The sequence below is a fragment of the Lepidochelys kempii genome, chromosome 9, assembly GCF_965140285.1.
Source record: "Lepidochelys kempii isolate rLepKem1 chromosome 9, rLepKem1.hap1, whole genome shotgun sequence".
Lineage (NCBI taxonomy): Eukaryota > Metazoa > Chordata > Testudines > Cheloniidae > Lepidochelys > Lepidochelys kempii.
This window is the reverse complement of record NC_136388.1, coordinates 88,094,824-88,110,821: the sequence shown is the minus strand read 5'-3', so window position 1 is coordinate 88,110,821 and position 15,998 is coordinate 88,094,824. Positions and strand designations below refer to the sequence as shown.

Below are 15,998 nucleotides of genomic sequence, written 5' to 3'. Positions count from 1 at the left end.
TTTTAGATGGGTATCTTTTGTCTGTTTTCTTAATCTGTGTCTCAACAAAAACTTACTAATATATTTTAAATTAACTATTTTCACTAATTGTGCTTCTTTTAATACTGTTATGCTACTGTAGCACAATGTATTTATCTTGTTTAGTTTGAATAATACAGAATTACTTATTACATGTTAGAATGGATAGCTTTTATAGACATTTTTTAACAATACAATTTTAATTTTCCATGTAAAAAGATTCAAATTACTTTAAAAATTTAAAGACAGTCTTATGGAATGAACTGGACTTTATATTCCATATGTACCAGGCTCAAAGCGAGTGCTTTGTGTATCTGGGAAATTACTATAATGGTTTGTTTTGAAATTGATGGAATTTGTGGTGTTATGACTGTCTTCTCCATTGGATAAAAATACAAAGAAAGATAAAAGGACAGGGTGTCATATTGAGTCTTATTGGGATGGAATATAGCACAGTGTATCTGTGAGGTATTTTAATGTCTCCATTGCTGTAGGATATAGGCAGCAGTGATTTTGCGGGTGGGGGGGAGGGTAGTTGGAAGGTTGCAGATGGAAGATGGTTTCCCTCACATAGAGACTATCTCCTCTTTTCCTTTGAAACATTACTTCGGAAGGTGTGAAGCAACAGGCAGCCAGTGTAATTAACAATTACTATGTGATAAAGCATTCTGCATATGTTGGTTAAGTCTTGACCATTTTATCAGTAATAATGATTGTATAAAACCATTGTATAATATAGGAATATTATTTTGGCAATATGAGATATTAAAATCAATATGGCACATTTCCAAAGAAAAGCTTGATGCTGCTCTAGATAATATTGGTGATTGAATTAGTAGCACTTTTCTCTATGCATTAATACTGAATCAGTGTCCCATCATCATGGTGGTGACACAGTTCTGTTTTGAGATGCTTTTGAATGAGATATAAAACTAAGATCCTGATAACATATCATTAAAGTTCCTGTTATGCTTTCAGTGGAGGTGTGAGCCTTGATGCTCTGGCTAAAATTCTAAATCAATGAACGAATTGCAATTTGTCCACCTCAGTTCTTCCTAAAATTTATTTACATATGATTTTTCCTCTTCTACTGTTTTAAGTATTGTTGTGAACCATTAAAACAGCTACTTCTTGCTCCCTTGCCAATGTGAGTAAAGTAATTCATCTGTGTATTCGGTGCTGGAATTAAATTGTGTTAGAGAGTGTTTCCCTTGCATGCACATTCAGATGGAGAGAAATACAAATTTTAGATTTAAATGCCTCTGTTTATTTTGACTACCAGTCTAATTGGCTGATAGACAAAAGAGAATGAAATACAGTCTCCATCCTAAAATGTAGCAGTCCAGCTGTGTTTTGATCATCATCTCTGCATGTCCTTCTCCCCCATTTTTTCCTTCTTAGTTCCTCAGCATCATGTCTGTTATTACATGTCTCTTCCACAGAAGCAGTAACAGCCACATCACTAGAGTAAAATTGCCATAAGCCTGGCTGGGCTTAATAACATCAGTCTAATGTTATTGCCCTTAACAAGGAGGCATTGTGTGCCAGTTGTAGCATCACCCATGTGATACTTTGCCTTGTCTAATCTACATTTTTAAAACGTGAGGAGTGACTGGGAGGGTAAGAAGTGCCAGTCAGTTTTTGGATATCTGCAAGCCACTGCTAAAGTTGAACCTGTGTGGTGTATAGTTTGGAAAGCATTTGAGGTCCTTGAAATGTAAAGTGCTATAGAAAGGTTGTCAGTGAATTTTAACATATGCCAGTTATTTAAACCCTGCTTTCTCAATATTCTGCGCTTGTAAAAGGAGAAAATATGTTGTCAACTCTCATCCATATGTTGTTTTTGTGAAGAATAGATTTTCAGCAGAAGAATCCAGAAAGGTGCTAACAGAGCTAGGTTTTGATTCTGTAATAAGTGTACAAGCACAGGGGTCTACTTGCACAGAGCTCATTGGAGGGCCTAGACCTTTTTCAGGAACCCATGTTTCTTTGTCAAATTAGTGCCTTACTACTACTAATATATTTAGATTATTAGGACAAATTCAGACGTGGTGTAAGCAAGTACTTTGACATCAGTGAAGTTGCATTCAATTACACCAGCTTTGTAGTTATCTCTTTGTGTCTGGTACTGATCAGCACATCATGAAGAGGACAGTGCTGAGCTTGAAAAGATGCAGCTGACTGCAGTCATAGTGATAAAAGGTTTCCATGGTCAGATTTATTAATCAAGATTAGCTGGACTAGTCTTTTGTACCTCAGAACATCTATGGCTGGAGTTTTAAAAATGTTGCACTTTGGGAATTGTATCCCTCAATCACTTTGCCTTCTATTTAAAATTGTATTTAGGACATTTTGGGAGGGGAGAGATTTTGGGAGGAAAGATATGTGTACCTATAGTGGTCATATAACAATGTTAGTATAATGGTACAAAAACATTGCTTACTTAAAAATAAAATGTTTACTTTTATATTAAAACTATTTTTAGAAGTGGCACTCCTTGGAATCAATTAACTTGCAATAAAGCATCACTTTACAAAAGTAGAATAGTTTTTAAGATGACACTAGTAGGTAGTTTAGAGTTAACAGTCCTATTCTACTTAAAATAAACTATTAGCCCCAATGCTTTTAAAGGATTTAAAAAAATTTTTTTTTTCCATTTTGTTTGGATTTAAACATTCCCTTGTATTAGAAGCCCCCACACTGCAGTATTGTGCTAGTGTGAGAATCAGAACATGAAATTGACTGGAAACTGAATGTAAATGAAAGTGAAACAAGCTGAGCTTAATACAGACATTGAGTCACTGCTCAGTGTGTAATGTTTTCTTCCTCTCTCCCCTGGCATCAGGAGGAGATTCTGTGCAAAACATTCTATAACTGTTTCTGCATTGTGGAGCCCTTTGCTGAAGGGCTTCATAGGCAGCTGCTGACAGGGGAGCGCCTGGCCATATGCCCATCACTGCGGTATCTGAACACCTAATAGATGAAGTGTGAGGCAAGGATCCACAAACCAGTGTAAAGGTCCTTTTGTGGATTAATGAGATCTGTGAGATTTGGGACCCAAGCCCTACTACTTCCACTGGGGAAAGGGCAAAACCCACTTTCCTGACCCAAAAAAAAAACCCCCTCTGCAAGGGAACTGTCAGAACAGTCTTCTCCCCACCCTAGTCATCTCCCAAAGTGTTTCCATGGGATGGTGATCCCCTCTCCAGTGTACTTAATAAATATACTAGATTTGAGCCATGTAACTTCTGGTGCTGGCTCCTTCCCTTCAGTGGATCTTTAGAGTGTAAACAGGGTCTTGTTTCTTTTAATTTCCTGATCTGCTTGCTCATAGCAGAGTTGGAGCTATCATTTTAGAACCACATATATAAAACTAACCCTTATTGGGGGAGAAGGAGGATTTTTTCTTCCAAAGAGGAGAGATGGCTGTATAGGAAGTGATATTACTTAAACCTATATAATTCAATTTGTTGGTTTGTACTATAAAATAGTAAATCAGTTTAATAGTAATAAGGATAAAAAAGACATGCTTTATGACCATGCTGCTCAACTGGCGGATCATGAAAGGCTGCCTGATGGATTGCACCCCACCAATTAAGAGCTACGATATCCTTGTACTTCTAAGATCCAGTAAGAGACTGAGCAGGGATGGGAAGGAGATCCTGCTGCTACTGTTCCTGGTCTCCTTTTAGTTCTAGAGCAGCTAGGGTGACCAGATGTGCTGATTTTTATAGGGACAGTCCCAATTTTTTGGTCTTTTTCTTATATAGGCTCCTATTACCCCCTGGTCCCATCCCGATTTTTCACACTTGCTGTCTGGTCACCCTAAGAGCAGCTCCTTTCTGTACACCTGCAGTTCCTACCCAGGGTTCGGCTCTGGAGCAGAGGAAGCAGTAAGGCCTTAGAACTGGCTTTGCAGCACCTTGGAATGGCAATTTTCCTGCCCTGGTTCTCAGCCAATGCCAGAGATATGGGAATCGGTAAACTAAGAAGAAGCCCTGCTCAACCCAACAGCAGCCCCTGGCCCCACACCTTTCCTGATCTGCTTCCCACAAAATGGCTGAAAAAAAATCATCCTGTGCCCTAAACCCCATGTTGATCATAAGATGATCTTTCAGCCATTTTGTGTGAGGCAGTCCAGAAAAAGAGTTTTAGAACCACTACTTTGATACCAAAGGAGCACTATTTGTGAAAACTTTACAATTTGTCAGGAAGACACAAGTATCCTCTGAGTGAATACCTAGCTTTTAATTTACTGTTTCCCATTTCACCTTCCATTTAAATAAAACAAGATGCTTTTATTTATACATAATATTGAAATCTTGAACGTGTAGTCTCTAGATATGTTTGTTTGCCAGCCAGCATCGTGTGTTTTAAGGTTCACATTTTTCAGTATTTCTGAGGTTTCCACCTTAAACTATATACTCCCTTGGAAAGCCTTTTCAGGAATAATATTTTTCTTGCCTGCATATATCTAACGCTACTATAGTAAAAATAAATAATGCATTCTATGAATGCATTCTAGTAGTAATAATGATACCCCCATAAGCTTATATAGGGTTCTTCACAGAAACAATTCTGAAGCACTTTAAAATTCAAGTTGTTTTTTTTTGTTTTATTTTTTTAAGTACTATCAACACAAACCTTTTCACATTTGATTATTTAAAAAAAGCGGGGGTTGGCTCTCTAGCCCATAGGTAATGGATTCCACGGATGCTCTGCATAATTACTGAAGGCCCTTGCCTTTCAAACATCTAAACAATTATCTAGGTCAGAGCTGTAAATCAGCTGATGTAGCTCTTTAAAGACAAACAGAAAGATAGCAACTCTGCAAGGTATAAAATATCCATATTATTAATCTTAGAGGTCATTACACTATGTATAAAATTGCCAGTGATTAAATCTAGGGTTTAGAACCAGACTGATATACTCAAATTGTCTTGTTCCTGTGACTACACCTTGTAAACACAGAACTGGTCTCCCACTCCTTTTATTTTCTTAATGTGCTCATTGGGCAGCTACCTGTGTCTTTTTGACAATGCAAACTGTAGTCTCTGGGTGCACAAATATTATTTTTTGAATCTGAAAGATTCTTCCTCATCCTTTGGTTGTTAAGTACAGTAGTCTATAACCAAGTTAAAGGATAAAATCTATTTTGTCCTTTAAAAATGTAATGAATATTAATACAGAGGGGGGGGGGACAACAAAACCGACCGCTGAAGGCACACTTTTGTTAGATGGCTTTTGAGTTAGTTTTTAAAAGTTTTTCTCATCTTTGTCTCCACAGTGAAAGCTGCTTTTTCAGTGCATGCAGCAGATATAAAAGTTTGTGGTTTTTATGTAGCATTGAACCAAAATCTTTTATGCCAGTAATTGCTGTCAGTATGGAGATTTTTTTTAAAAAAAGTTTGAGTACAGTAAGTATTGACTATATATAATAGTAGTTGCCATCCTTTTGTTTTGCATTATGTATCTTATTGGTATGAAACTCATAAAGGGGCAATGCCAGCTGGTAAATTGGTATCCTAGGAAGAAGAGTTCTGTCCTTTTTTTCCTGTCAAATTCAGACTAAAGCTAATTCACTTCGAGAGTTTTAAATACTTCACTGACCTTTATAAAAACACACTAATAATTTAGTATTTATTCATTCACTTAAAGCATTTCTCTTTGCAATAGGGGCCAGATCCTTCAAAAGCTTATGCAAGTGATGGTCTGAGACTGTGCGAATAGTGACTTCTCCGGCGAGAGTTCTCAGAATTAGGCCGTGACTTTTTACCCAATTTTGGGCCTTGCTGAGAACCCTCATCAGTAGGAGTTGAGAACTATCTACTCCTTGCAAAAACCAAAACAAAAAAAAAAAAAATCCTCTTACTACAGCATCTGATAATTTGGTCACTCTTGTAATGGTATTGTAATGGCCTCCTGTATTTGTGGTTCACTTGTCAAACTACAGGCATACTTGTGGACTTTTATAAGTTTGGCTTTATTTTTTCATCCCCAAAATGTGCCATTTTTATTGTGGTAACCTGGTAAAAAAAAATTCTTACACATTTTAATGGCTAGTGCTAATAAACAGTGATATATAGGTGCTAGAAAATATTTCAGTACACAACTGAAGTAAGAAACCAAGAATTAAAACTCATTGTCTATCACTGTTGGTGCTTATGGTCATGGCTATGATTATCTTTACTACTGTAAGAAACCCCATTGATTTTTAATGGGACTACTGAATATAATGAATTCAGCACACTCCTAAGTGTTTGCATGTCTGGTCTTTCCATTACAGAATTCCAGGGATTAAAGGATAATTTGTGTTTAATTTAACACAAGTGGTGAGAACCCGCAGCTGGTGAAGATTGGGGCTGGTTTGTAGGTTTAGAGGACTTCTTCCTCCCTATTCTCCATACTTCTCTCAAATCCAGTGACATTGCTGGTTGAAAAGATTCTGGATCTAGAAGTGTTTCTCTTGAATCTTGAGATGTTACTTCATGCTTCCTTGAGCTAAATGCCAGTGCGGGAGGGAAAGAAACTGAAGAGGGCTACAGTGTTCCTTAGGGGCTCAGAATCTAAGATTGAAGTATGCATCTGTCATAAAATAAAGGGAAGGGTAACCACCTGTCTGTATACAGTGCTATAAAATCCCTCCTGGCCAGAGGCAAAACCATTTCACCTGTAAAGGGTTAAGAAGCCAAGATAACCTCACTGGTACCTGACCAAAATGACCAATGAGGAGACAAGACACTTTCAAAGCTGGAGGGGGGGGTGAACAAAGGGTGTCTGTCTGTCTGTGTGATGTTTTTGCCGGGAACAGATCAGGAATGCAGTCTCAGAAACTCTGTTAAGTTAGTAAGTAATCTAGCTAGAAATGCGTTTAGATTTCCTTTTGTTAAATGGCTGGTAAAATAAGTTATGCTGAATGGAATGTATATTCCTGTTTTTTGTCTTTTTGTACCTTAAGGTTTTGCCTAGAGGGATTCTCTATGTTTTGAATCTGATTACCCTGTAAGGTATTTACCATCCTGATTTTACAGAGGTGATTCTTTTATCTTTAATTAAAATTCTTCTTTTAAGAACATGATTGATTTTTCGTTGTTCTTAAGATCCAATGGTTTGGGTCTGTGTTCACCTGTACAAATTGGTGAGGGTTTTTATCAAGCCTTCCCCAGGAAAGGGGGTGTAGGGCTTGGGGGGATATTTTGGGGGAAGACGTCTCCAAGTGGGCTCTTTCACTGTTCTTTGTTCAACACACTTGGTGGTGGCAGCATAGGGTTCAAGGACAAGGCAAAGTTTGTACCTTGGGGAAGTTTTTAATCTAAGCTGGTAAGAATAAGCTTAGGGGGTCTTTCATGCAGGTCCCCACACCTGTACCCTAGAGTTCAGAGTGGGGAAGGAACCTTGACAGCATCCCAGTAGGCAACCTCTTGAGGAGTCCTGTTATAGAATAAATAGGGTAGCTGCTGCTTGCCTCCCTGAGGATTAAACCATTCAGAACTGTATTAGACAGAAAAAACTCAATTTATAATACCTCCCTACCCCTTCTCCAAAATAAAATAAAATTAAACTTAAATTCCCAAAGAGGGGTAGGAAAGGATTGAGATGAGTCTTTTTTCTCCTAAAAACTTGATTCCTCTTTCTCTTTCTGAGTGTCGTGGTCTCTCTCACACCATTGAAATAACTTGCCCTACAAACTCTATTGAAATGATGGAAAAGAAAGCACAGAGTGCAGTGGAATGGGGACCTGACTTTTTCCCTGAGAGAGACCCTTTTCTTTGTGATAATCCCTTTCTCCTAAACACCTGGGGTTTTAGTTTTTGTTATTTCTGTCTGCCCGCTCCCATTGGTCTTAAGATATGTCTACACTGGAACTTGAGCTGGAAATTACACCTGAAGTCCACATATCGCTAGTTCTGATTGAGCTAGAGCACTAAAGATAGATGTGTAGACACAGCAGTAAGACAGGCTAGCTAGTATGCTTCCATCCAAGATGCTAGGTAGCTACTTGGGCAGCTGTCCTCTTACACTGCCATGACTACCTTTCTATTTTTAGTTAACTAGCTCAACCAGAGCTAGAGTGGGTCTGTCTACGCAAGCCAGAAATTACACCTTCCGAATCCTAAGTAGACGTAGTCTTGGCCAGATGTACCTCCTACGTCGATCAGGGCTATGGAAAATTTCATGACTTGTGCATCGTAGTTAGGTCTGCCTAACACCCTGTGTAGATGCAGCTAAGTTGAGAGAAGAATTCTTCCATCAACCTAGCTACTGTCTCTCAGAGAGGTGGCTTACCTACAGTGATGGAACAGGCCCTTCTGTCGATATAGGAAGTATCTACACTGTGGCACTATAGCAGTACAGCTGTAGTGATCTCATCTGCAGACTCAGTCTGAGAGCCCACAAGCACTTGAGTGAGGGTGGTCTTCAGGCTAGGCCCCACCCACACTTGCCTCTGCGCTCTTATTTCTTGCTCATTAGAGTTGGTTGGTCAGGGCTTCTCTATACTTACAGTGCTGCAGTGGCATTGACCACTGTCAGAAGAGAGGATACTGGGCTAGATAGACCATTGGTCTGACCCAGTATGGCTATTCTTATAAGTATGTATATAAGATTATTAAAAGCAGTACCAGGAAAAGTTGGTTGCTAAGTTAAATATTTTGTTAGACTGCTCCGTTGTGTCCATAGCTATAATATAATGGAAAGGGCAAAAGTAGTTGAGAATTTTTCAGAAAACTTTCCCATACTCAACGTATCCCATCTTATAACACACACTCTCCTCTTTTCCCCCAAACCACCAGTTAAAAAATTATATATCAAAGGTCTTAATTATTTGAGTACTGTTACACTGAAACAACATCTATAAATGTGTTTACTCCACTCAGGAGTCTCTAGTGTTCAGGCTGGTTCATTGGTAAATTAAAAAGGCTTGCAGTTTAAGGCTTGACTAGGTATCAGCACAGCACCAATGTAGCAACATTCAGGCTATTGGCTGAACTTGTGAAACGTTTGGGATATTTAGGAAACAGAACATAAAAAGTTTATGTATAAACATTTTTCAAGTGTATTTTGTTTTATATGGATGTATTTTGAACTTTAGACACTGTACAGAGTAAAGTAAATATTAATATTCAGGTGCTTGTCACAACAGTTGAAATCAGTTGATGAACTCTTGCTTTTACAGTCCATTGATTTAATCGTCTTGGAGGGGAGGAGGCAGGACATCTTCAGTTTGAGTCCATTTATTCTGACTCTTGGGACTAGAATTGCCTTTTCTCATTTTTCTGACAGAACTTGATCTTGTTTGTCCTTCTGTGAATAATGTAAAGTCTGTTTGCTCAGGCCTTTACCTGAAGGAAAATTGGGGTTTATGTCTTCACAGTTAAATTTCAAATCCCAGGGTATTGTTTTTATTTTGACATTTGCCAATTTGTTACATTTATGTATGGTATGCACTTAAGAGCTGGTGTGATGGGCACTTTTTTAATTAAAAAAGAAAGGTAAAGCTGCTTATACAAGAGTAACATAATAGGCTGATTTTGAACATGGATCTTTCCAAACTGGAGCAGTAAAATACATTGTGAGTGTGACATGGGTTAATCGATGTATGGAAGCAGTAACCATCGTATGTAAGTACAAACATGATTGAAGGCCTTTTCTTAGTTTTTCGTTCATATCTTTTGTGAGGCCCCTTACATCTGTTATATTTTTTATCAGACCTAGTCTCATAATGTTTGTCTTGTTAATAAAAAATAATGTTCTTCTTAGTCTATACGCTTTTTTTATTCACAGGTGCTTTCCAGTTAACTTTTTACTGTTTGTTCAGATGACAATTAAGAGATATCCGTAACATATGTGTTAATAGAAAACTTCATATACGATAATACTCCTTGTCTTTCTTCATATAATTTCTTTTGGAATGTTCCTGTGCTTGAAAATGTTATTAACAAAGAAAGAAAAAGACTTTCTTACTTAACGTTTGTTTAATAGGATGAATATTTTGATCCCACTAATTCCCACAGTTTTCTTAGGGATTGCATAAGGAATATGTTTGATCTGTTGTTGTTTTTTTTTGCTTTGTCTATGAAATTAAAAAACATATTATTTTATTTAGGAAATTTGAGAACCCCACTCTTGAAGAGATGACGTGTAACAGTCCAGATAACTCTGAAGCTTGTGCCACACCAGATTGTGACTATGACCAAGAGATGGCTGAAGAGTACTCCAGACTGAGGACTTTTGCCAACTTTCCAAATTGTTGTCCTATTTCTGCATCAACACTAGCACGAGCTGGCTTCTTTTATACAGGAGAGGGAGACAAAGTGAAGTGCTTCAGCTGTCATGCAACTATTGAAGGGTGGGAACATGGAGACTCAGCAGCTGGAAGACATAGAAAAATTTCCCCAAAATGCAAATTTATTGCTCGATTTAATTTTTTTAAAAAAGATATGCATCCTGTTCTCCAAAACTGTCAATGCAGAGTTGAAAACTGTTCTGGAAATTCAACCCTCCAGTGCTCTTTTGACAGATCATCTGATCTCAGTGCAGATTACCTTTTGAGAACTGGGCAGGTTGTGGACATGTCAGATAGCATGTACCCCAGGAACCCTGCTATGTGCAGTGAAGAAGCTAGGTTAAAGTCTTTTCACAACTGGCCAGCCTATGCGCCATTAACACCAAAGGAGTTAGCCAGTGCTGGGCTGTATTACTCAGGTGTTGATGATCAAGTGGAGTGCTTTTGTTGTGGTGGAAAACTGAAAAACTGGGAACCTTTTGATCGAGCTTGGTCAGAACATAAGAGGCATTTTCCTAGGTGCTTTTTTGTCCTGGGCCATGATGTTGGAAATGTTGGAAGTGTCCTAAATGAATCTAATTTTGCTGAGGTTGGCAGGAGTGGCTTAAACGATGCAGATCACCCAAGAAATCCATCTATGGCAGAATATGAAGCACGGATCAAGACATTTGTGACATGGAGATACTCAGTTGTTAAAGAGCAACTTGCTGAAGCTGGGTTCTATAGTATAGGTAAGCTAGATGGGGTTTTCACGTCTGTTTGTTGCAGCAGAATTTGTGCATGACATGATTTTGAACAGAATCTCCATTAATTTAACACTGAATGACTTGCCAAAACAAATCTTTTATTTAAGGCTTTACCTTTGTTTAACACCTTAGTCTTCAAATGCTTTTTAATTCTACGTTCACTTAACTCAAATTAGTTGTTACGACATAGCTAATACGGTATGTTCTCCTGGTTTATTATTGAAAGATGGCATGCAAAATATCAAGCATTCTTTTGGAATGATCACAATCTGAAATGTCACATCGTTCTCCTTTTTAGCAACAGAACTTTAAATAAAGAGAATATCTTAAGTAGTGACCTTTGTCTTTTAAGCCCATTTTAGGATGTATGCCAGTTCAGATTTTGGCTCTTGGACAATGACTGGCATCATTAAAAAGTTATCTTATCATATTAGAAAGAATGGAACACTGACCCGCAGCTATCCTGACCTGCCCTAAAAAGAGGAATTGTGGTCTTGTGGTTCACACACAGTGCTAGCAGCCAGGAAATCTGGGTTCTATTCCTATCTCTGCCATTATTTTTTATTTGTGTGTGAGTTGATATTGTGATAGCACCCAGAGTCTCTAGTCTAGTAACAACCCAGGATCTGTTGTGCTAGATGCTGTACAAACTCATGGAATATGTGGTCCATGCAGCAAAAAGCTTCCAGTCTTAGAAACTTAGTGTGACTTGGTCAAGCTGCTTAACCTCTCTGCATCATTTTCCCCATCTGTATAATCGGACTAATTACATATTAGGCTTAATTAATCAATATTGGAAAGTCACTTTGAAATCCTTGGATGGAAGGTAAATGCAAAGTAGTACTATTGTTCAGCAAGAAAAGGGATTACCAAGGATAATTTCTAGCTTTCTCACCATATTTGATTCTCTTTTTTGTGCTCTTACAGCACTGACTTTCTAATTTGTTTTCTCTTGGTTTCTTCCTACCCCCTCTGGCCCCCAAATAAAACTTTTGATGTTTTGTTGTACATTCTTGCACAAAATGAATACATTCATAACTAGTGGTGACATTTATATAATCTGTGGGATCCCCCCAAAAATCTAGCTGCTCAACAGCCAAATGGGATCTGTATTGGGAAGACATGCAAAATAGGTAGCTTATCCAACCAGCTGGTTAACTGTTACAGTAAATTCCAAGAGCTGCGTCCTTCCTATTGGCTAAGAAGGACTTAATTTCGGTGGGAGAAATCTATCCATATCTCCTCTCATTGCAATACACTTAATATGTAAGCAGCTTCTGATGTAGTCTTTGATTGTAATGTGCACTGTGCTGCTATAGCTCAGACAATTTAATTTCCTTCCACATCCTCTTCGTCTTGGTCACTGCTGTTCAGATCCTATTAGTCTTGACTAGTGAAACCAATGACCAAAAAGGCAAATAAGTAAATGTCCTTGTGAATTAGGTTTCTGTTAATTAATTCCATTCTTGTTTAAGGGGAACTGAGACTTAGTACAGAGAAGACTGATCAAAAACATAAAAGAAATTGTGTCAAATGCTTTTGCCTCAGAAACTTTGTGGTAGTGGTTTTTATAGCCTACTTAACAATTGGACACACTCACAAGAAGTTATTGGTAATAGACTTGTAAGCAAATAGAAGCATTTTTGATCTCTCTATAATGCCAAATACAATTGAGTAAAGCAGTATTTGTGTAAGCTTGGTTCTTTGATTTTTTATTAAAGTGGAAATAGTCCAAGAAGCTACTTCGTTTTTCTTACCATATGTCATCACAGATTACATTGACATCTAGTTTAAAATAATCCTTTTTATTCTTAGAAGCTCATTATTAAAAGCACCAAAAATGTGTCAATTTATCAGTAACAAGACTTGCTGAAGCTTTTTTTCTCAGTTGTAAGAACAAATATTTGCATATTCAGCCTTTTATTTGACAAGTATACAACATCACACTTACTTGCCCCCTTAGGTAATGGTGATCATGTTTTGTGCTTTCACTGTGGTGGAGGACTGCAAGAGTGGCAGCAGAATGAAGACCCTTGGGAGCAACATGCTAAATGGTTTCCAGGGTAAGGTACTTGTTGTGCACACTTCCATTTACAGTATGTTGCATCTGCCACAAAAGGAGAATGTATTAACATGACCTCAAAAGGCTCAGTTTGGCTAAGCATTCAGTGGTTTGGATGCTTATCCAAATAATTTGAAATGGTTGAGATGCCCTTCTCACCATCACCTCCGTGTCCTCACTAACTTTGTTGTGGAGAGGCAACTCTCTTATAGCAGCAGTAAGAGTCTTCATGGGTGGCTGTGTTTCTTCTCATCCGTAGGAAGCATGGCTTTCAAGGTGCCCTGTAGTGAGGCCCATTTGCTCCCACTCACAGCATATTCTTGGAGAGAAGAGTCTTTGCTTATGTTATAAGCATTATGTGCAGCTGTGATATTATATTGGGAGTGAGCTATGTAGAAGTCTCAAGAGAAGACAAACTGCTGTTTATGCAGCACACTTACACTTAAAAATAAAGGCCTAAATTTTCAAAAGTGAGTAGCGATTTTGGGGTGTCGCAATTTTTTGGTGGCCAACATGACACCATAAAGAGACCTGTTTTTTTCAAAGAGCACATTATTTTTTCCTTTTGAAAATGAAGCCCTCTTAAGATGTCTTGAATATAAACTATATTTCTCTCTCCAGTCGTCCCTTTCCAGGTGTTTGGGTATAGTTCTTCCCTGCTGGCAAATAGACGAATGTTCATTGAGACATTGATGTGATCCTCCATTTGCTGGCTTCCAGAGTTCACTTGTTTCGATCTCCATCATGAGCATCCTGCTAATTCTGGCTGAGGAGAGAGGCCTGACCAAAGGAGAAAGCGGTATAGACCTGAACACTGGTGTGCAGAAGCCTTTGCAACAGACGGAACAGAGCAGCTCTAGGAGGATTTTTAGCTTCTGCTGCAGCATATGAAACACTAAGAGCTTGTGGTCTCTCAGGCTATGTCTATGCTACGGACCTTACAGCGGCAGAGCTGTACCGCTGCAGCTGCGCTGCTGTAAGGTCTCATATGTAACTATTCTATGCCGCCAACATAATTAAACCACCGTCAATGAGCCGCGGTAGCTGTGTCAGCGGGAAAGTGTCTCCTGCCGACATAGCGCTGTCCACACTGGTGCTTTTGTCGGTGAAATTTGTTGGTCAGGTGTGTTTTTTTTCACACTCCTGACCAACAAAAGTGCTAATGTAGACAGAGCCTCAGTCCCAGGTACCAACACTCCAAACCTTGCAGTAATATAGCATGGCTGTGTCACTCACACAGTTTAGGAAATATGCTCATGCCACCAGAATTTCACACTCCAAGCAGACTCCTTCAGTGAGTTCCTCCTGAGCCTTCTCATGGGGAATTAAAGGACTGGGTGATTTTTAAAAAAACAAAAAGATAAGAGGGATCCAGATGTTACCTTGTTTAGTTTCGGTCCTGCCACTTATGTGTGATGCCACTTAAGACTTCTAGATCTACGGCAGCCTCAACAGCAACCAGAAAGTCACTAAGGTTTGAAGTAATGGTTAGTCTACCAAACATCAGATCCTCTCAGCATTTTCTTTCAAAGGGGGACACCTCATCAGACTAGAGCACCAGGGAATTCAACAGTTCCTGCAAATAGAAAGAACTTCAGGTATCCTCACCATAAACTATCTAGGCTACAGTTTCTGTCTCTGTTCCTAGGAATAGATTTATACAGCTCAGATCATATTGCTGGGGAGAATGGCCATAGTTTGTCAAGAGAGGATCCTTCAACAAGAATAAATCCTTCCGCGTCTCAGAGCACATACGGAGCTGAATGCTACTGCCTCCTTCAAGCAATTATAACATGCTTGCCCCCAGTCTCCTGGACTTAATTGGAGGAAGAACACTCTGCTTCTTCAGTGAATAAGCCCATACAGTATCATCAGTGGCAGTTCCTGCAGTTATAGAAGAAAATTTAGTTTGACTTTTCAACAATTTCTTTTTCTTACACCAACCCAGTCCTGGTTTTAGAAAAGTAAATTAATTCCTTAGAGGATTGTTTCCCAATGGAGTCTTTGAGGAGTTAGCTCAAGTTGAATTCATTTATTCATTGGATCTATCTCCATATGTTAATCTTATGCTTTCCTTCCTGCTTTCTTTGTTTTGCACCCCTGGCTCCCAGACCACTGTTCAAATACATTTTTCCTTTCTGGCTCATGATAGGTAAGGTGCTTGTGAAGGGGTGTGACCTACCATGCTAGCACCTTCCGCTGGTTGTCTTGCGGATCAGCTCCACAGGTCGGTACGCTTGACTCCTGGTGGTGTCTTGCCCACCGTCACTTATGGTCCTGGATCCGTGTTGTTCCAAGGACCATGACATCCTCTTTAGGACACAGCCCTCTGGCTGTACCACACTCTGTGCTCCCCCTTTCCGGGGGGACAGTACCACAGTCCAATGGTCCAGCCACTTCCTCAGTGGGGGAGGGGGGGACCCGGGTTCTGGTCCAGGGACGCTGTAGATAACAGCCCCACACTGCGTCCCCTCCAACCTCTCAGTCTATTTCCCTGGGCCAGTTCCCAGCGGCCCCAGTACCTTCTTTGTTCGTGCCTCAGGGTCTCAGTCTGCAACTCCCAGCCAGGAGCTCTTCCCTAGCTCCCTGGTCCCTGCTAGCAGCACTGTTCTGTCCAGGGTGCTGGCTTTCTTCTGCATGCAAGGCAGCCAGTTGTCCCTCCTTGAGCTCCAGGAAGCAACTGAACCTGCTCTTCCCTGCAACTCTTCTTATATGGGCATGCCAGGCCCTATTGGCTGCTCCTTGCAGCCCCTCTCCTGTCGGCTGCTTTCTGTGCTGCCTCCCTAGGGCTCCATTAACTATTTACACACCAATGTGTAAATCTGGCTATTGTTTATAGCCTCATCACAGGCTATAAACAATAGCCAGATTGTTCATCATTTGTGTC

At 39.4% G+C, this 15,998-nt stretch overlaps 1 protein-coding gene across 1 annotated transcript in view; it reads left to right on the top strand.

The window, feature by feature from the left end:
• Positions 1-15,998, top strand: part of XIAP (X-linked inhibitor of apoptosis) — a 54,211-nt gene that overhangs the window by 20,233 nt on the left and 17,980 nt on the right. Inside the window, exons 2-3 of the mRNA XM_073361290.2 lie at positions 10,124-11,034; positions 13,013-13,112. Coding sequence (XP_073217391.2) covers positions 10,152-11,034; positions 13,013-13,112 — 983 coding nt within the window. The 5' untranslated portion in view covers positions 10,124-10,151. The remainder of the gene's footprint in view (positions 1-10,123; positions 11,035-13,012; positions 13,113-15,998) is intronic.